This window comes from Erpetoichthys calabaricus, chromosome 7 (genome assembly GCF_900747795.2).
Source record: "Erpetoichthys calabaricus chromosome 7, fErpCal1.3, whole genome shotgun sequence".
Classification (NCBI taxonomy): domain Eukaryota; kingdom Metazoa; phylum Chordata; class Cladistia; order Polypteriformes; family Polypteridae; genus Erpetoichthys; species Erpetoichthys calabaricus.
Window position 1 is genome coordinate 139346689 of NC_041400.2, and position 22313 is coordinate 139369001.

The 22313-nt window shown below is 39.9% G+C and overlaps 1 protein-coding gene across 1 annotated transcript in view; it reads left to right on the forward strand.

Moving 5' to 3' along the window:
• The window catches only part of ipo11 (importin 11), a 311838-nt gene that overhangs the window by 173122 nt on the left and 116403 nt on the right, over positions 1-22313 (forward strand). The window contains exons 15-17 of the mRNA XM_051929691.1: positions 3655-3760; positions 14542-14668; positions 19828-19861. Coding sequence (XP_051785651.1) covers positions 3655-3760; positions 14542-14668; positions 19828-19861 — 267 coding nt within the window. The remainder of the gene's footprint in view (positions 1-3654; positions 3761-14541; positions 14669-19827; positions 19862-22313) is intronic.

A 22313-nucleotide genomic window follows, 5' to 3' on the forward strand; every position in this document is an offset into this window, starting at 1 on the left:
TGGTTTTAATAGTTTACTTTCAAATAATGCAAAGAGTATGTGACACGTGTTTCTCCCTAATTCTGAGCTCATCAGGCATACACACTCACTGTATCCCCTCTCGGGAATCGAATCTCTATCGTCAGCTCCAGAGTTGAAGCCCCTAATGTTGCGGTCAGCAAGTCGGCTAACATCCGCCATGTGCCGTCTTTCAGTTGCGAGAAGCAGATCATAGAATGGTTGAAACTGTTGCCCCTAACGTTGCGCTACGGCGTGTGGTTCGTTTATACCTCGTGTCTTCTCATTAAACTTTTATCTCGCGAATATGTTATTGCAATCTGCAGCGGGAGCGTTTCTATAAACTTAATTTAAACTTTCGTTTTACACCGTGCTTTGTTTTACTTATGAAGATGCTTGTATGCTTCACTCGCTCGCTTCTTATTGTTTCGCTCCCTTCTCAATTGTTTAATGAATTTTTTGTTCTTCGCTGTTTGTGGCTCTTCCTTCATTTCTCCCTACTGCGTTCACAGTCTTTTCACGTGATTACGTGGGAGGCGTGATGACGTGACACTCAACTCCGCCTCCCACGGCCATCGAGCTGCCGTCCATTACAGTATATTGTCAAAAAAGAGGTTCCAGTTATGACCATTACGCGTTGAATTTCGAAATGAAACCTGCCTAACTTTTGTAAGTAAGCTGTAAGGAATCAGCCTGCCAAATTTTAGCCTTCCACCTACACGGGAAGTTGGACAATTAGTGATGAGTGAGTGAGTCAGTCAGTCAGTCAGTGAGGGCTTTGCCTTTTATTAATTAGTATAGATGATAAATGTTTCTCAAAGTGAATAAATAGTAACCTTGAGGCCTTTCACTAATTATAGCCAGAAATAAAGAAGCAAGAAAATGTAATTAAAAAGGTAATCACTTCGTGAAATTTGCTGTTTATATGTGCAATTGTATTTTATAAGGAAAAAAGGAAGAAGAGGAAGTAATTTCTAAGCTACTAAAAACATTTTAAGAAAGATGTTCTTTTAAGGCTGATTGTTGTTAAAAATAAGACTTTTTCAAAATTTTATTATAAAATACCGAAGAATTATTGAATCAAGACCGAAAAGAAGGGCAGAAGCTCTGTAACAATGCCACTTTAACTGTATTATAGGGGAATTATATAGGAAGGCTTTATCCTATTGTATTTTATATACACACTTGTATAATTATCATTTATAGCTGGATTACCTGGCGTTGCCCAGGCTATTCATAGATGAAATATGAAACAAAATACTGTATTAATTTTGATTTGATTATAATATAATATTATTATTATTATATTATTTGATATATATATTTTTATGTGTGTGTGTATGTGTGTGTGTGTCTATATATATATATATATATATATATATAAAATATATTAGGGGGCTTTGCTCGCCCACCCCTTTCCGCCTTGGCCTTGCGTCTCTGCCGCTCACGCTGTTGCTCCTCCGAAACCCCCTCTTAAACGGTGATACAATGGGAAACAAGCATAGTTTTTTTTTTAACCTCCTCTTTGTTCGATCAGCTGCTGGTTTGTTGCTGCTGCCGTGCCGCATCCTATGTCCATATATTCAATCTATTTTCGCTTTTACCTTTTCATCAATACCGCATTGAATTTCTGTGTTTGGAATTACATCGTGACAACGCAACATTCAACTGCCTGTTTCTTTCTTTCTCTCTACAAGAAATGTGTCTGACAATAGCATTCACACAAATGAGAAATGATTGAACCGTGTGCATGCTTGAAATTTTCTCTCGTGGGATTTCACTTTCACCAAACAACAAATCTTTTAATTCTCACAGATATGCTTCTTCATTGGGAAGAAACAATACTCTTTTTTTCCCCTGATGGCAACACGAATTAGACGATCGAGTCTCCAACTTAAAGTTTATATCCGAACAATATATTCGATCTCTTTTTGCTGTTCCGTTATTTCACCAAGTAATAATTTCCATTTGCGCTAATGTGATCTGTACTGTCTTTTTTTGAGACTTTTGAATTTTCGTACTTCCATTATCTCTAACCTGCTCTGCATGTGTACCGCTCCAACATTTTTGAATTATTTATGACGTTCTACTTTGTCATCTACTCTGTCTTTTATTTCCAGCCCCGGGCATGGTTGAATCTCTTGGCACAAAGACTTGTCTCATGGGAGTTTAAGTGTCTCTCCGAGAAAATCACGTCTTGCCTCCTTCCATGATTTTTTTGTTTATATAATAGAGAGATATTTTATACATATTTTGTATTTATATATTTTATCTTTATATATGAAATTGTATGGTGACTGAGTGACTAATAGATCAATGCAGCTATAACTGTGAAATTTGGACAGTAGATGCCTTTTGTACAGTACTGTTTTATATATAAAGATTGCATTTTGATCTTTCCTGAAGTTTCAGTCTAAGGATTAGAGGTGAGAACTGCAGGTATGACAGTGAATTCAGATCTACAATAAGTAACCAGACCTGTTTCAGCCCTGCCACCATGTGCTAGTTTGGGCATCTGCTGGGTGAATTTTAAGAGGTTATCATTTGCCTGGGAAAGGGAAGTCCATAATTTGGACATCTCTGCTTTAAACAATCAATAATACTGTCTTTTTATGCATTAAAAAAAAAAAAAAAAACCAATTATTTGTTACTGAATCCTTCTCTGCCACAATGGTAGTGTATGGGCCAACAGCACGTGTGCAAGGAAAGCGATTATTCCATAGCACTGCTGTAGCAAGTGGGAAATATAAATTAACAATAAAATAAGTTACAGGTATTCCCTGTTAATTTTGACTAAAATATACTATTTTTAGCAAACTTTTTTTCAATAACTCTAGTTGTAAAAGAATATCAGAAATGTCCAAAATTATGAAACTTGTAAAACCAATTTCAGAGCAAGCTGCTTGTTCTTATACAGTCTACTTTTTTTCAAATTTCCTTCTGTATTTGATATTTATAACGAAAATGAAAAACATTTGATCACAGGTGACTTGGTTCTTGTGCTATTTTGATTTTACTGCTTTTTTGTTAAAAACGTTTCATTATTTGTAAACTTGTTCTTGATGCAAACTAGAGTGCATTTCATAAGCAAAATATTTCCAGTGTACTGGCACAAAACGTAGATATAAAAGAAGTCAGTTTTGTGCCACACTTGTTATGGAAGTTTTTTGTAACACAAAAAATTCATTTTGACATAGTAAAGGTTACAGTATTTTAGGATTATGCAATATACATCTTCATTATACATATAAAAATGTTTACGTCTGTGTTGATTAAAATTTGTTTTGCTTAAAGATTTTGCATTTCTTAAGGCATTTCATAATACATAATTACTGTAGATTGTTCAGTTGTTGTTCACTGTATATGAGTGGTATATATTGATTAAACAATGTGGTTATTGTTTTAAGCAATGCAAGTATTGTTTTAAAAACATTTTGTATTTTAGACTTTTTTTTTAGCATTATTGTTGTCATTCGTATTTTTTTGTTAGTATTAATTCAGTGTAATTTAGTTCCACCATGTACTGTATAGTTTTTAGAATTTATCTGATGTTAAGTTTAATTACCTGTCTTGCAAATAGGATATTAAGGAAAAACTAAAAATAAATAACCTGTTGCTTATTTTTTTATATTCCCCTGTGCTCCTGGACCCTCAAAGTGTACAATGCCATAGGACTTGCTGCTTATGAGTTGTTTGATTGTGTGGAGTTTGACCAGTGGTTTAAGGAGCAACTTTTGGGCGAACTTCAGATTAAGCATAATAGGTAACATTTCATAAACATTTTCTTTAATTGTAAGTTAACTAATTAATTAAATAGTTTTTCTTAGGAAATGCTTTAGTTTCAACACATAACAAACAAATGGTGTCAACAAAGCTATTCATGCTAGCTTTTTGTTGTGATATATTCTTAAAGTTGCTAATGAGTACTCATAACATTAAATTTAATTTAACAATATTTGCTTGAAAGCTGTTGTTGGTGCTTAAGATGTCATCCATGGGACAGTTGAAACAATGGTGGTGATGCCTGTGCATCTGGTGAAATAGCACACTTCAAAAATATATAAAGAGACTGCTGTAATGTTTTCTGTCTGCTATGTATAAGTAAAACTATTCATGTAATATTATACTGGGGAGCCGCGTGGCCTGGAGTTTATGTTCCTTTTCTTCCCAACCCTTTGTCTCTATTCTTTTTGGTGTAAAACCATTTTTTCTTACTTACTGTATTATTAGAGAGGCCTACCTACAGTAGCTTCCTGCTCAGCTCCTACAAAAGGTGTGGCATATTCATTCTTGTGAAGTATTCTTTCCAAATAACTGATCTACAGACAAGCATATTTGGCATTGATGCCAATGCTGTAATGATCTTGTTTTAAGACAATTCTCTCACCACAGGCACATGTTCTTCTTTTTCCACTGTATCTTTATTTAAGCTAATACAATAATCTGGGCTTGTTGGACTCTGTTTCAGACTGCTAAACCTCACAGCCAGTAAATTCTCATACTTCATGGTATAAACAGCAATCTCGCATTAATTACAGTGCATCCGGAAAGTATTCACAGCGCATCACTTTTTCCACATTTTGTTATGTCACGGCCTTATTCCAAAATGGATTTAAATTCATTTTTTTTCCTCAGAATTCTACACACAACACCCCATAATGACAACGTGAAAAAAGTTTACTTGAGATTTTTGCAAATTTATTAAAAATAAAAAAATTGAGAAAGCACATGTACATAAGTATTCACAGCCTTTGCCATGAAGCTCAAAATTGAGCTCAGGTGCATCCTGTTTCCCCTGATCATCCTTGAGATGTTTCTGCAGCTTAATTGGAGTCCACCTGTGGTAAATTCAGTTGATTGGACATGATTTGGAAAGGCACACACCTGTCTATATAAGGTCCCACAGTTGACAGTTCATGTCAGAGCACAAACCAAGCATGAAGTTAAAGGAATTGTCTGTAGACCTCCGAGACAGGATTGTCTCGAGGCACAAATCTGGGGAAGGTTACAGAAAAATTTCTGCTGCTTTGAAGGTCCCAATGAGGACAGTGGCCTCCATCAATCGTAAGTGGAAGAAGTTCGAAACCACCAAGACTCTTCCTAGAGCTGGCTGCCCATCTAAACTGAGCGATCGGGGGAGAAGGGCCTTAGTCAGGGAGGTGACCAAGAACCCGATGGTCACTCTGTCAGAGCTCCAGAGGTCCTCTGTGGAGAGTGGAGAACCTTCCAGAAGGACAACCATCTCTGCAGCAATCCACCAATCAGGCCTGTATGGTAGAGTGGCCAGACGGAAGCCACTCCTTAGTAAAAGGCACATGGCAGCCCACCTGGAGTTTGCCAAATGGCACCTGAAGGACTCTCAGACCATGAGAAAGAAAATTCTCTGGTCTGATAAGACAAAGATTGAACTCTTTGGTGTGAATACTAGGCGTCACGTTTGGAGGAAACCAGGCACCGCTCATCACCAGGCCAATACCATTCCTACAGTGAAGCATGGTGGTGGCAGCATCATGCTCTGGGGATGTTTTTCAGTGGCAAGGACTGGGAGACTAGTCAGGATAAAGGGAAAGATGACTGCAGCAATGTACAGAGACATCCTGGATGAAAACCTGCTCCAGAGCGCTCTTGACCTCAGACTGGGGCGACGGCTCATCTTTCAGCAGCACAACGACCCTAAGCACACAGCCAAGATATCAAAGGAATGGCTTCAGGACAACTCTGTGAATGTCCTTGAGTGGCCCAGCCAGAGCCCAGACTTGAATCCGATTGAACATCTCTGGAGAGATCTTAAAATGGCTGTGCACCGACGCTTCCCATCCAACCTGATGGAGCTTGAGAGGTGCTGCAAAGAGGAATGAGCGAAACTGGCAAAAGATAGGTGTGCCAAGCTTGTGGCATCATATTCAAAAAGACTTGAGGCTGTAATTGCTGCCAAAGGTGCATCGACAAAGTATTGAGCAAAGGCTGTGAATACTTATGTACATGTGATTTCTCAGTTTTTGTATTTTTAATACATTTGCAAAAACCTCAAGTAAACTTTTTTCACGTTGTCATTATGGGGTGTTGTGTGTAGAATTCTGAGGAAAAAAATGAATTTAATCCATTTTGGAATAAGGCTGTAACATAACAAAATGTGGAAAAAGTGATGCACTGTGAATACTTTCCGGATGCATTGTATATCTTCATCTCACATTCTGTTACCTCCTTAGTTCTCAGTGTATCTTTTCTCTCCTTCTTTGCATTGTCTGACCACAATCTCTGTTGATTACAGCTGCATGTACCTTCCATAGCCATCTGTGTACCTAGATGAATATTTAATATGTCCATTTTGCATAACAAAATTTTTTGTGAATGGTTGTCACCTAAACTAAAGCAGTTTTTAATAGTTAATATGGGCTGTCTGGATAATGCTGGTACCATCTGGGAATCCACTAAAGGCTTTATCTGGAACTTTACTATGCAGCTTTCATGTTCAAATCATTGTACAATTGCAGAGCTCAGATGTAATCTGCTGTAGAAAAGGGTTGAGTCCCACTTGTAAATGAAGAGAAGAACCTTACAGAGCAAAATTTAATGCTCTTCTGTTTCAGAGGACTGAATTCTAAATGCACCATATCCTCTTCACAAGTATGTAGGTGAGAATAAATTCAGTAGGCTGCTTAAGCAGAGGATCAAGACAAATGTCTCCTTTGCATCAATTCCTTCCATCCATACTAAACTTAAAATCACTTGTAATGATCCTTGTGTGATTAAAAAATTCTTAATTATTATTCTGTTATTATTAAACAAACCTCCTATGATGAATGAAAACTTTGGACGGCGTTTTCCCTTGCCCGGACGCGGGTCACCGGGGCCCCCCCTCTGGAGGTGGGGCTCGATGGCGAGCGCCTGGCAACGTGGGTCCCCCTTCCCATGGGCTCACCACCTATGGGAGGGGCCAAGGAGGTCAGGTGCAGTGTGAGAAAGGTGGTGGCCGAAGGCGGGGACCTTGGCGGTCCGATCCTCGGCTACAGAAGCTGGCTCTTGGGACATGGAATGTCACTTCTCTGAAGGGGAAGGAGCCTGAGCTAGTGCGCGAGGTTGAGAGGTTCTGGCTAGATATAGTCGGACTCACCTCAACGCACAGCTTGGACTCTAGAACCAATCTCCTTGAGAGGGGCTGGACTCTCTACCACTCTGGAGTTGTCCCCGGTGAGAGGCGCCGAGTGGGTGTGGGCATACTTATTGCCCCCTGACTTGGAGCTTGTTCATTGGGGTTTACCCCGGTGGACGAGAGGGTAGCCTCCCTCCATCTTCGGGTGGGGGGACGGGTCCTAACTGTTGTTTGTGCGTATGCACCGAACAGCAGTTCGGAGTACCCACCCTTTTTGGAGTCCCTGGAGGGGGTGCTAGAGGGCATACCTTCTGGGGACTCCCTCGTTCTGCTGGGAGACTTCAGTGCTCACGTGGGCAATGACAGTGAGACCTGGAAGGGCGTGATTGGGAGGAATGGCCCCCCCGATCTGAACCCGAGCGCTGTTTTGTTATTGGACTTCTGTACTCATCACAGATTGTCCATAACAAACACCATGTTCAAGCATGGGGTGTTCATATGTGCACTTGGCACCAGGACGCCCTAGGCCTCAGTTCGATGATCGACTTTGTGGTCGTGTCATCGGACTTGTGGCCACATGTCTTTGACACTCGGGTGAAGAGAGGGGCGGAGCTGTGAACTGATCACCACCTGGTGGTGAGTTGGCTTCGATGTTGGGGGAGGATGCCGGTCAGGCCTGGTAGGCCCAAACGTGTTGTGAGAGTCTGCTGGGATCGTCTGACAGAGCCCCCTGTCAGAAGTAGCTTCAACTCCCACCTCCGGCAGAACTTCGACCACATCCCGAGGGAGGTGGGGGACATTGAGTCCGAATGGGCCATGTTCCGTGCCTCTATTGTTGAGGCAGCTGACCGGAGCTGTGGCCGTAAGGTGGTCGGTGCTTGTCGTGGCGGCAGTCCCCGAACCCGTTGGTGGACACCGGCGGTGAGGGATGCCGTCAAGCTGAAGGAGTCCTACAGGACCCTTTTGTCCTGTGGGACTCTGGAGGCAGCTGATAGGTACCGGCAGGCCAAGCAGAGTGCGGCTTTGGTGGTTGCTGAGGCAAAAACTCGGGCATGGGAGGAGTTTGGGGAGGCCATGGAGAATAACTTTCGGACGGCTTCGAGGAGATTCTGGTCCACCATCCGGCGTCTCAGGAGGGGGAAGCAGTGCAGTGTCAACACTGTATATGGTGGGGATGGTGCACTGTTGACCTCGACTCGGGACATTGTGGGTCGGTTGGGGGAGTACTTCGAAGACCTCCTCAATCCCACTAACATGCCTTCCAATGAGGAAGCAGAGCCTGGGGACTCAGAGGTGGGCTCCCCCATCTCTGGGAACTGAGGTCACCGAGGTGGTCAAAAAACTCCTTGGTGGCAGGGCCCCGGGGGTGGATGAGATATGCCCAGAGTTCCTCAAGGCTCTGAATGTTGTAGGACTGTGTTGGTTGACACGCCTCTGCAACATCGCATGGACATCAGGGACAGTGCCTTTGGATTGGCAGACCGGGGTGGTGGTCTCCCTCTTTAAGAAAGGGGACCGGAGAGTGTGTTCCAACTACAGAGGGATCACACTCCTCAGCCTCCCTAGAAAAGTCTATTCGGGGGGTCCTGGAGAGAAGGGTTCGTCAGATAGTCGAGCCTCGGATTCAGGAGGAACAGTGTGGTTTTCGTCCTGGTCGCGGAACAGTGGACCAGCTCTACATCCTCAGCAGGGTCCTGGAGGGTGCATGGGAGTTTGCCCAACCAGTCTACATGTGTTTTGTGTACTTGGAAAAGGCATTTGACCGTGTCCCTCGGGGAATCCTGTGGGGGGTACTCCGAGAGTATGGGGTACCGGACCCCCTGATAAGGGCTGTTCGGTCCTTGTACGATCGGTGCCAGAGCTTGGTCCGCATTGCCGGCAGTAAGTCGAACCCATTTCCAAGTGAGAGTTAGACTCCGCCAGGGCTGCCCTTTGTCACCGATTTTGTTCATAATTTTTATGGACAGAATTTCTAGGCGCAGCCAGGGTGTTGAGGGAGTCCAGTTTGGTGGACTCAGGATTGGGTCACTGCTTTTTGCAGATGATGTTGTCCTGTTTGCTTCATCAGGCCGTGATCTTCAGCTGTCTCTGGATCGGTTCGCAGCCGAGTGTGAAGCGGCTGGGATGGGAATCAGCACCTCCAAATCTGAGACCATGGTCCTCAGCCGGGAAAAGGGTGGAGTGCCCTCTCAGGGTTGGTAGCGAGATCCTGCCCCAAGTGGAGGAGTTCAAGTATCTCGGGGTCTTGTTCACGAGTGAGGGAAGAATGGAGCGTGAGATCGACAGGCGGATCGGTGCGGCATCCACAGTAATGCGGGCTCTGCATCGGTCTGTCATGGTGAAAAAGGAGCTGAGCCACAAGGCGAAGCTCTCAATTTACCAGTCGATCTAGGTTCCTACCCTCACCTATGGTCATGAGCTATGGGTAGTGACCGAAAGAACGAGATGAGTTTCCTCCGCAGGGTGTCTGGGCTTTCCCTTAAACATAGGGTGTGAAGCTCAGTCATCTGGGATGGGCTCAGAGTAGAGCCGCTGCTCCTCCGCATCGAGAGGAGTCAGATGAGGTGGCTCGGGCGTCTGATCAGGATGCCTCTTGGACGCCTCCCTGGTGAGGTGTTCCGGGCACGTCTAACCGGGAGGAGGCCCCGGGGAAGACCCAGGACACTCTGGAGGGACTATGTCTCTCGGCTGGCCTGGGAACGCCTTGGGATTCTCCCAGAAGAGCTAGAAGAAGTGGCCGGGGAGAGGGAAGTCTGGGCATCTCTGCTCAAGCTGCTGCCCCCGCGACCCGACCTCGGATAAGCGGAAGAGGATGGATGGATGGATATTCTGAACTTTTTTCCAGCTCATCCAACTCTTTGCAGTAAGGAGACTGTGGAAGATTGTGGGTTCGCTTCCCGGTTCCTCCCTGTGTGGATAGCGCTTTGAGTACTGAGAAAAGCGCTATATAAATGTAATGAATCATTATTATTAACTCCTATCGTTCCTCCATCAAATCATTTTGTAGATAACCCCATTTATGTGCTTTCTAACTATGATACCTCTTCCTTTGAAGTTCCCTTTTCCCTTTCAGAGCCTAGGGGTATGCTAAGTTCCTTCAATGCTGGATAGGCTCCACACTTGGATGGATTGCCTCCAGAACTGTTTTCTGCTTTTTGGAACTAATTATCCACCACAGTTTTTGACATACAGAGGCCATTTCTGTCAGACAGTTAACCCATTAATATGGATATTGTCACTGTGCTTCTGAATCAAGATAAGGACCCTCTCTCTCTCTCTCTCTCTCTCTCTCTCTCTCTCTCTCTCTCTCTCTCTCTCTCTCTCTCTCTCTCTCTCTCTCTCTCTCTCTCTCTCTCTCTCTCTCTCTCTCTCTCTCTCTCTCTCTCTCTCTCTCTCTCTCTCTCTCTCTCTCTCTCTCTCTCTCTCTCTCTCTCTCTCTCTCTCTCTCTCTCTCTCTCTCTCTCTCTCTCTCTCCGAAATACAGCTAAATGGTTTTACTATTAAGAGTTTAAAGCATATGTGTTTCTTCCTTTGTTGTCAAACTGTCTTCATTTTCTTCAGGATTACTGTGTTTCATAGACTTTACATTTTTGGTTTCAGTTAGATTAAAATAAGTTATTTTAGTGAGGGTATCTTCTTTGTTTTCTTCATCTTTCTAACTAGGAACATGTAACATGCCACAACCTATTAGAATTCCATGCAGACATGCCTCGGCCTCTTGGAATTGTATTAATTTTTATGCCTTATTGTAAAGAGATTGTAGGCAAGTTTCATTTTTAAACCAACTAACCACATTTTATATATAAACATATATAAATTAATAACAATGATCTCAATGGCACATAAATTATTAACTATACTATACATTTTGATGAATGTTGACCTGTAAATATATTTTTGAACAGTCTTGATGAGCCATTACATCAAGCAGAAAAGAGCAGTTTAAACTGTAGCCATTCTCTGAAAATATAAGCTTAGTCTGCTAAACACCCATCCCGCATTGTCCAACAGAAATCCGGTTATCTTCCGGGTTGTCAAACTTAATGGAAACAGGGCCAATATGGTGTTTCTCTGCCTTCAATACCAGATACAGTTCTTTGGCGACAGAGAAGTTTAGTGCCACTTGTTGCTCATCTTTGTTACAGAGTGTATGTTTGTTTAGTTTATAAGTTGCTCAGACAAGAGGACAGTCTGTGAAGGTAAAAAAAAAGAAAGGATTAATATTACTAAGCACCTCTCATTTGCTTTTTATTACATGTACTTTTTATATTTATTCTGACCACATCACTGTCATGATAATCAGTTATTCTAAACCTACCATTTCTGCCTAAAGCTGTGATTACTGAAATTGCAGTGGTATTATTTTATTGTTTGCCAGTGGAAGAACAATATTCATTTAGAGGGCCCAGACTAGTAGGTCATTACCTGCATTCTGAGTTCTTTTAAAAATGTACATACTGAATGCGTGGACCCAGGCAGTGTACTGTTAAACAACTCTTTTTTTAAATAGTTTCTAGTTGAAGTAACTGTGTTATGTGAGCCTCTTTAATGCTCTTTTTGAAGTCCTGACATTCTCTCAGATCTCAGAGGTTGTTTTTGACTGACAAATTTGAATATAGTAACTATTTAAGGTACATGTCCATTTGTATAGCAACTGCCATGGCTGCTTGCATTTCCATATTTCATGCTTATTAAGAGTCCTGAGGTTAGTTTTTTAGACAGTTTTAGTTTTACTCTTCTTGTAAAACTACCCTTGGACTTTGTATAAACTGTCAAAAAAAATTTTTTTAAATTTGTTTTCTTGCAATATGAACAGGAGTGATCATTTGCACATTTAAAGCAGAAGCATGGAAGTACGTTCTGTGACTGTGTGGAAAATCTTGGAGAATTGTTTTATGTATTTGTATTCCCAGATGGAGCACTAACCCAAAATATTGTGTTTTATGTGTTTCTGTTAACGCAGGACACCTGGCTAATAAACTATTGCAGGGTAACACAAAAACAGCCACATACTTACAGTAACAGAATTTTGCTGCTTCTACTTCCTCATCATTTCTTTGCACTTCTGTGTGAGGTTGATGTTTTATAGGTTTTAGCATGATCATAATTTATATGTATATAATGCAAAGTTGACTGACTGTCTCATTCACTCATTCATTAACACAACAACAAAAACACTATTTCCGGTTTAGCTAAAAAGCTAAAATTTAGTACATCTAAGGCAGTAGGTGTCATCTAAAAAAGGACATTTCGATATATCAATATTTATGGGAAACTCCCAATGGAAAAATGAAATACCCCAAAATCTCAAAAATGCTTAAACTTATTTGTTTGAAATATGATGAAATAAGAAAATTAGCTGACCTGTGTTTGTTGTTTTTTTTTTTTTTTTTGTCAGTAATAGTTCTGTAGTGAGTGGGTTATTCTTAGGCAATGTTTTTTTCTGCTTAGTGCCAAAAAGTGATAACAAGTACAGAAGTGCAGCTTGCAGTTTGTGCAAGTTAATGCCTCAAGCAGAAGCACATCACTGAACAAGCTGAAGCTGTAGTCTCACAGAGAAATGGGACTGACTACAAGTAAAGAATGGCAGCTGCTATGCAAAGGAAAAGAGATGGTGTGGCAAGTTCTGTGGAAAATATGATGTGAAGTGGATGAAGGAAAATTACATGAAGCTCAAAGAAAAACTTTCTTTCAATAGCATTTCATGACACACTTATGCTGAATGATCAGTTGGCTGTGTGATGGTGCAGGTTGACTCCATGCCTCCTCTTTGTTTTTGGGAGCCTCTTGAACCCAACCCCGATCCCATTCCTTCCGGCCCGTGTCCTTGTCGCCAATCCCATTGCATCCGCAGCAACCACCAAACCCTGCTCCACACGAACTACTGCCAATCCTGTCTCCACCCAGCACCGGTGCTCTGTACTTCCACTGTTGCCGTGGCTAAACTCGGGTAAAAGCACCACCAGAGTGTGATCGTCACTCCTGCTCCCAAGACACTCAACATGAGCGACCCACATCCCCCTCCTGAGTGATGGCCACTCGCACCTTCTTGGGACTCTATTCCCGTCTCCCTGCTTCTATTCACCGCACCAGCTTCTTTCCTCTCTCACTCCTGCCTGCTTCTTCTCCTGTCCTGTAACCTCCGCCCTATTTGTCTCTTTCTTTTTTTTCCTATTCTTCCCTTCTTGTGATCCTGTGCTCCCCTTTTTATATGCTGAGGAGCAGTTGCAGGTGCGATCGTCTGATTGCTGACCCAGGCGGATACTGAGAAAATCAGAGAGCCTGCATGGTCGGCTAACTGCCTCACACCAACCTGTAGATGAGGCATCTTCACAGCAGATCACTTGCACATGCTCCACTCCCAGCATGAGCACAAACCACTTATTAATTTATTAAAATGGTTACTTTTTCTGAGCTGCAGACTTGCTGTACCACAGGCTGAAAGTACTGAGTGCTATTATGTCAAAGAGAAGATATGCAGCATTACTTCTGATTTAAACCCTTCAAAACTTTGTAACAGTATAAGATTGCAGATCAAAGCGTTATATTCAAGTCTGATTGAAGCTACAGGGGGAAATAATGTTTATACCCAGAGTTCCCATTATTCCTACTACCAGTTTTAATTCTAAAACAATAATAAAAGTGTCCTTTAAAATTATGTTTTGCAATGACCATCAATAAAAGCCAAGTCACTAGGAAAAGCAAGAATTGATCAATGCAGTCAGTGCAGTTTTAGTTATGGGCAGTTGTGTGTTCAAGAGATGGGAGTTCTAGTTAACTAATAATATTAGCCCCTGGGAAAAAATGTTTTATATAGAAAAGTACTTGGTTACATAGTACTTCTAATATATCCAATTAACCCAACAGCACTATAACCGAAGCATGTTATTTTGGGAAATTTCCTGGGCAAAGCCAGGTAACACAGCTAATAGTTTATATTGGTAGCAATTGCAATGTCATTTCAATATAATTAATTTAATTACTGAAAATGCATTAAGCTGCCCTGCCAAATACTGCTAGAAACTAATCTAAAGAAAGAATGCACATTTTCTTGTTGTGAGAAACAGTATATGATCCTTCGTTCTCACGTGTTTCCTTGCAATTTATCATGCAGTGATCAAGTTTGTATTTTACCTTCTCTTGTTTCCTTTAGAAACCATATTGCTGTTTCCTTTGGAAGGGTATGGTGTCAAAAGGTTTATTTAAATAACATCAATTGAAAAAGTTTTATTTAGTGAATATGACAGTATGGTGTACTTCATAGTAACTTGTATATTTTCTCCAATATATATTATCAAATAGTGTATAGAATAATATAAGAATAGAATAATTTATTTATAGGGTATGTATTGTGCTTTGATTTGTGTATGAATTTAAATAATCTTTTTCTCAAAGTGATAATTTTTTCACTGTTATATTTTCAGTACTTCCTTTTCTTATTTTCACCACAGATATAAACTTATAAGACGTAGGGTGATCTGGCTTATTGGACAATGGATTTCAGTGAAGTTTAAATCTGAGTTGCGTCCCTTGTTATATGAGGCCATTCTGAACCTGATGCAGGACTCAGATCTAGTGGTAAATATTTAAAAACTTTTTTGTACGAGATAGATAATGTTAGTTTTTGTAGTAAACCATTCTAAATTCTTTAATTGTGCTGCATTTTTATATATTTAAAATATAACTAATTTTATTCTTAAATGAATGCTTAACCAAAATATTTACTTCATAACATTATTTAATTATGTTTTTGTGGATAAATTTCATATTGAATATTCAAACTCAACTGAACCAGTCTCTTTCTTTCATTCATTGGTCAAGAATTCTGTCTTTAATGCATACTTGCAGCATTATGGGTGTGATATCGTTTGTTTACATTTTATGCTGCTTTTTTAGGAAGTAACTGTTAATAATGTTTTAGCAGAAAATGCACACATTTTGTATGTTTTGGCCATACCAATGGATATCAGATACGTGGATTATGCAACTTGGGTTACGTGAGAATTTTTTCCCCTCTTTTTCCATGGACATTTTTTATATTGTTTGCTATTGTCCAGAAGTGGGGCCCATGTATTGTATAAACAGTGTGTGTACACAAAAATGTTGCATACTCCCGTTTCCACACTCACATCGCAATGTATAAAAACTAAACTTAAGCATAAAGCCTTGCACATTTCTCACAACAGCCTCCCCCCTTGAGTATGCACTTTTCTTCTCATTTTTGAAGACTGTCGGCACCCAATGTTAAAGCAGTGCTACTGTTTCTATGTGGTCTCCCTTTTTTCAGATTTGCATCATCGACGCGGGATTTGTCAAATACACTAAAATTAATTGCATATCGTTTACAAATATGATTGTAATCATTCTGTAACAATATAATGGCGTACGGAATGAACAGACTATTCCAAATACCATAGCTGCTTTAGTGTTGTTACTCTCAGTGCACCACTCAGAGTATTGCAACCCATTGAATGTGGGTGTGGTATCATAGCTGCACAGCAGCTCATCATAAAACTCTATGGCAGGTTGTGTCGAAAGCGCAGAGAATTATCGGGATACAGCTTCCAGCCCTGGAGGACATTTATAGCACATGCTTCCTAAGGAAAGCCACCAGCATCTTTATGGATTCCTCTCAGCTGTGCTGCAGTCCATTTGAATTTCTCCAATCCGGCAAACACATCAGAACTTTTCCTGTATGGATCTCAAGGCTCAGAAACATTGCATCCCAGGAGCTATAAACGCACTCAATCGGTCCATCAAGTACTCCTGGTAGAACTGTTTGTACTTATAATTACAATTACCTCACAGTAAACTTACACTACAACTGTAACATTGCATAACCTGAGCCACTTCATGAACCATCTGCACTGTATGTACATGTATATTGTACTTATGCCTTCATCTCTTACATATATTTCTCTTCTGGTTCGTCCTCCTTCTACTTCAAAACTGGTCCCGCACACACGCAGCCGACACAGCATTTCTCAATTCTTATTCGTCGTCTTCCATGTCATGCACTATACTGGCCTGCTCAGCATAATACATCCAACAAGTACTCGAGGTGCTGCCACAACGGTAAAGTAGCTTTACCACCTTTGCTGGAGCCACCTGTGTCTTTACAACTGCTTCTTACACAGCAAACATCAGAAGCTAAACATTATCGTCAACACATTTGAGAATACAACCCTTCTCTAGCGTTTGCTTCCATGGGTGCATAGATAACTCAACCTCCTGGCCACGGACCATACTGTTTTAAAATACACTGGCAAATTTATCACCAAATTTCTCTACTATACGCTAACACTTCTACCTCATCAGGACATGGACAATTGTATGTTTATGACACAGCGCAAGCTACTAAAGTAAGCTTACAAAATAAAGCAAATTCTGCATGCAGCGAAAATTTACTTTTCCAGCTAGATTCCATGCTCAGAACCATCAACTCCTTCGCTTTCATACAAACACATGCATGAAATCGCTTAGTCCAATCCAACAGCATCTGTACAAATGGTTTTCAAGGAAACCCCTAGGCAGGATTTACGACGATACAATGCCCCAACATGTCACACCGATGTTGCAGCGATTTTCTTCGGAGAAGATGGCGAAACGCCTGCCGAAAGGGACATTTGCATCTATCCCATAGGCAACTCCTGTAAACAGATTTCCACGCTCAATATGAATTGCGATCCTATGGTTTCCCTTACGGAGACATTGGCTGGCACAAAGATTTACAACATGTTCCCGATAAAAGAACTGCCAAGCGAATCAGGCTTACTCAATGCCAATTTTACGCGTACAGATTAGCAATGAGGAATACATTTAGTATTTTGCACTCCAGCAGCAAACTATTCCAACAGTACGTAGTAGATGCATATGTTAAAGCAGAGGGCGTGCGTCTCAACTATCTCAGATTACCTCAACAAGATCTGCGCGTCGAACTATCAGACGCCCTTGCAAGCAAACGCTGAAAATAACAACGTACATGTAGGCAAAATGATCATATTACCGTCCACATTTCCAGGAAGTCCAAGATACATGCAACAAAACTATCTGGATGCCATGGCCATAGTTTGTAAATTCGGAAAAGCCTGATTTATTTATCACTTTCACATGTAATCCTGCTTGGCCGGAAATTGTATATGCAAACTGAGTCTTTCAAGAAGTATTTATTTCTTCTTGATTTCTGAATTCCTTTCTCACCGTTTTCCGTTCCTATTCTTACACTGTCGGCTAGTATCAATATTTTCATTATTTTCTATAGTATTGTTGTTGTTATTATTGTTAATTATTTATAATAATATTATTGGTATTGTTATTATTATCATTTTATAGGAAAATAAGTTCATGGGGGATTTACATATTGAATCTCATTGTACCATACAATGACAATAAAGAAATTCAGCTCAGTTCAGTAGAAGAGAGCGTGTATTTACAGATGATGATAACTGACTTCTAAGTTGATTTTAGATTTCCAAGAGCAATCCTCTTGGTGCTCTGTGCTGTTAGAGTACTAGGATGTACACTTGATATAATTTTTATGATGAAATCCATTAAAATATGCATATTACATTTTACAGATATATCATTTACATGAAGTTAACGATTTATACTGCTAATAATTAAACATGTGAGGGTGCGGCGGTGCAGCCCTAGTGATGAGCTGGTGCCCCATCCTGGGATTGTTCCTGCCTCTCGCTTAATGCTTGCTGGGTCTGACGCAGCCCTGGATGGATAGAATAATTAAACATGTATTACAAAGATTTTTTCAATGTTCCATTAAAGTTCTAAGAAGAATCTGCATTCTAAGCTTACAGCTGGTTTTACATTTATTACAGAGCTCTTTGTGTTTGTGATTCTTTACTTGGAGAAAGAAAACTGGCAGGAATTGGGTGTTAGCATTTGACAGAGACAGTACTACTGCATTAAATTATTCCATTCAGAGTCACACATGTACCAGCAGGTATCTTGTGGGAGGCAGGAAGAATCCCTGGAAGGGGGAGGCTGGAACATCTCTACCCCTACTCCTTCATGTCCCTACATGTTTAATGCATACTTTAATGCATTTCATCATTAAAATGCTATCAGGTATACATCTTAGTATTCTGAAATGTTCAGAGAGTTGTAATATCATGAATGTAATGTATTATGTGTAGCAATCATTGCCTGTGTGCTCCTGTCTACGAAAGAGAAAACCTGTTTAAGAAGCATGTAGTGATTAATGACTGGGTAGGGAAACACACAGAATACAAAGCATTTAATGTGCTACTTTAGTTACAATTGAATTTGAGAAACTCTAGTAAATTAAATTATTGATTTTAACATGAAGTTTACAACGTTCTGCTTTAATGACAAAATAAACTACAAGACCTTTTTTTTTTCTTCCCTGTGTCCCTAATTTTATTTTTTCTTTTCTCTGTGCCCTAATACACTTCCATATGACACTCTGATGGTAAGCTACGATTCACCTTTTCACCTCGATTTTGACATTTTGACCAACTCTTTTTTATTTCAGACACTGTGCAACTTTCCGAACTTGAACTTTTGAGTGCCACCCCACCAATTCCATTTTGTTGCTCATACCACTGCCTGAGCTGGCAAAGTATGTTTTTCCTTGACTTCACTTGTAGGACCTCCACTTCGTATTCGCTGAAGGTTTTTTTTTTTTTCTTCCCCGTGTTTTTGCCATTGTCTTTTCACAGAACGCTTGAACGTAAGGGGCTGTTTATATTGATTTGCATATTCAAAGGGGCGTAATTCTGTGAGGAGTCGGGATGGGGCAGCAGGCACGTGCACATGCATTACATTTCACGCCGACCAAGATTTATGCAGCGGAACTGCATGGAAGTTGGCATACACACAGTTTTGTGCATCTGAATTTTTTTGTGCATACGCACATTTCCGCTTTTGTCCGTACTCCATGTTTTAGTGTGAATTCTACGCACGGCATTATACATGAAGCCCCAGGTCACCAAAAGACCCTGTTGGGTTTGACTATTCATTATGTAACTTCTCCACAAAACCTTGAAATTAAAGTTTTTTTCTTGGGCACCACCACAAACCACTTGGTAAGTAACATTTAAAAAATATATATATATTTCATTTTTAGGTGGAGTATTCCTATAAAACTGAATCACTGTCACAAAGATATGTTAGAGAGCAAATCTATCAGTGTACTTTTTCTCAATTGATACCAAATTCTCATCCAGGTTTGGAAGCAATCTGTCCTACTTTATAATCTCTCTTTGTTGGCATGAGTTTTCGCTGACATTTTTATCCATCAAGAGGTTATGCTGACGTACAGTAACTGCCTGCAAAGCAGGGCAACTTTGGACAGTGAACGTATCTTCAAAATGCACACTCATATACTTTACACACTGTCACAAAATAGCAGCACTGACCATCTGATGGCACATTAGAGAGCCTTTTCTTTTTATTAAGAGAATTGCAAACAATGATACTTAAGCAACTAATTAAACAAGAATGTAAATACAATTAAAGATTGCACGTTAAATTCCTCTCTAAACTGTTGTAGGGCCTCTGCTAAAAGACAAAGCACCATCCTCTCTGTCCCAAACCTTATTCCAAAAATGTAAAATACAACTGGGAATGATACCTACTTTTTTCTATATATTATATAGATAGTTGAATATGAAACATTAAATGTTACTCTATTTTTTGTCAATACTTTTTGCAAAATCTTTTTATACTACACATCTTTATTATTTCTTCTTTTTCAGGTGCGCATTGAAACAGCTACAACCCTGAAGCTTGATATCCTTACTGATTCTGTGTTTTGTTTTTTTTTTATTTGCATTAACAGAACATTATGGTTTCACCTCTTGATATTCCTTCCTCCTTTTTCTTTAAACGTTTTTTGTTAATATATACATCATTAAGCAGTAAAGTGAGTACATGTTAATATTAGTCATGAAAGATTTAAACTTTTACACTTTAAATAGTCATTTTTTGGAAACAATTTACTGTTTAACACTGGAATTCCTGAAGCCTATGAAAAAAGTCGTTATCCCAGGCCACCTTAAATTCCTTCTCACCTCTTCATCAGCGTCTTTGTTTTGCAAATGTGTCAGACAGCAGTGGTAGCAAGCAGCCTGCTATTCCATCCCCCACCAATGCAGCTGAAGTTCTCTGAGCTCAAGTCCGTTTATCCAGGTATGGAGTGCCTTGAGTTGTATAGGGTAAATAATATAAAAGTAATTTGGAATACATACATTTCATGTCTGTTCCATTTCTTCAATAATCTGGATAATGTAGGTTAACAAGAAATGTGAGGCAAGAAGTGTTCAACACATAACTAAAACAACATTTTTTCATGTATAATTGATAAAATGTTGAAATGAAATATATGATGTGTGAAGTTCAAATATCAAATAAATACTTTAACAAAAAGTATAAGAAAACAAGTGCGCCTTTATTCAAGAATATAACCAAAGAAAAAGAAATTATTCAATTTACATGTTGCTGTAAATATGAAAAAACCAAAGCTCATTTATCAATTACATGGCTGGGTTAGAGGTAAGGGTGAGTGCTTCTAAATCAAGAGGTTGCGGGTTCGATCCTGAGTCTTTCCTGCATTTTCCGTTTTGAGTAGTGAGCTGTTATTCTTATTATTATTACTATTCCATAATAAAAAACATACATTTCATTTGAGTCTGTAACACCCGTTGTGAACTTTTGCTACTTTGTAAAAGATATCATGTTAGGGTTTTAAACAGAAACATAAACTCTGGTGAATCATGTCTTCTTGGTATCTTGTTGTTACTTTAATTTTTTTTTATTCAGTTTTATTCTTAAATTTTTACTATAAAATGAAAAAAGTTTGTTTTAGTTATGTGTGCAACATTTCTTGCCTCGTATTTTCTTGTTTTCCTGCATTCATCCAGATAGTTTGACACAGAACACACATGAAATGTCAGTCAGTCAACATCCAGCCCGCTATATCCTAACTGCTGGTCTGCTGGAGCCAATCCCAGCCAGCACAGGGTGCAAGGCAGGAACACATCTTGGGCAGGGCGCCAGCCCACTGCAGGACATACACACACACCAAGCACACACTAGGGACAATTTAAGATCGCCAATGCACCTAACCTGCATGTCTTTGGACTGTGGGAGGAAACCGGAGCACCCGGAGGAAACCCACGCAGACATGGGGAGAACATGCAAACTCCACGCAGGGAGGACCTGGGAAGTGAACCCAGAACTCCAAACTGTATGAGGCAGCAGCACTACCGCCGTGCCACCCACGTGAAATGTATGTATTCCAAATAACATATTATTTACCCAATACAACTCCAGGCACCTCACACCCAGATAAGCAAACTTCAGCTGGAGAACGTCAGCTGCGTGGGAGATGGGATAGCAGGCTGCTTGTGCTGATTTACACATTTGCTAAAAAAGACGCTGATGGAGAGGTGCAAAGGAATTTAAGGTGGCCCAGCCTTACGAATTTTTTCGTAGGCTTCAGGGATTCTAGTGTTAATTACCAAAAATTTTAAAATGGTCATTGCTATTGACATCTGTGGCAGTAATAACTCAAAAAGCAAGTATTTAATATTTTTGGTGACACTATGTTCAGTTTAGGCTGTGGCAATGCAAAGCAGAATTTCAACAGACTGTGAATTTCCAAATGATGTGGGGCATGCAGTGCAAGATTTTAGCAAAATTGCAATATCCACAGATAGTTTAAATCTTTTAAAAATTGCTGACAGCCTGAATCATTAGATATATATTAATGTGTTTGTCAAAGTTGTTGTTACATTATGTTTTCCATTTCTCTTATCAGGCATACATTCATATGACTAACCAAAATATTTATTTAATTGTGTGGGAGCAGTACTGTTTTATATTAGTAAAATAATAACCAGTTGAAAGTTTATATTTCCATTTTTTTTATCTTGGTGTATTTTTTGAATCCATAACTAATGATCAAAGTTTAAATATAGTGATAATAAATTTGAGGCATTTATGCTGTTGTATGGTCAGTAGTACATAGGCTGCTCCGGAATGGAAATTAAAAATAATTGTTTATTTTATGTCAAAGAGGACATGTAATATTTTGTACAGAAACTGTGTAGTACTGTAGATTAATGTGATAAACATACTTTTAATTTCAAAATTGTTCTGCTTCTTTTTTATTCAAATGTTTTCTTATGGCAAAAAATATATATTTTCAAATACCCCTAAGCCACACCAGATGTCTCCACTA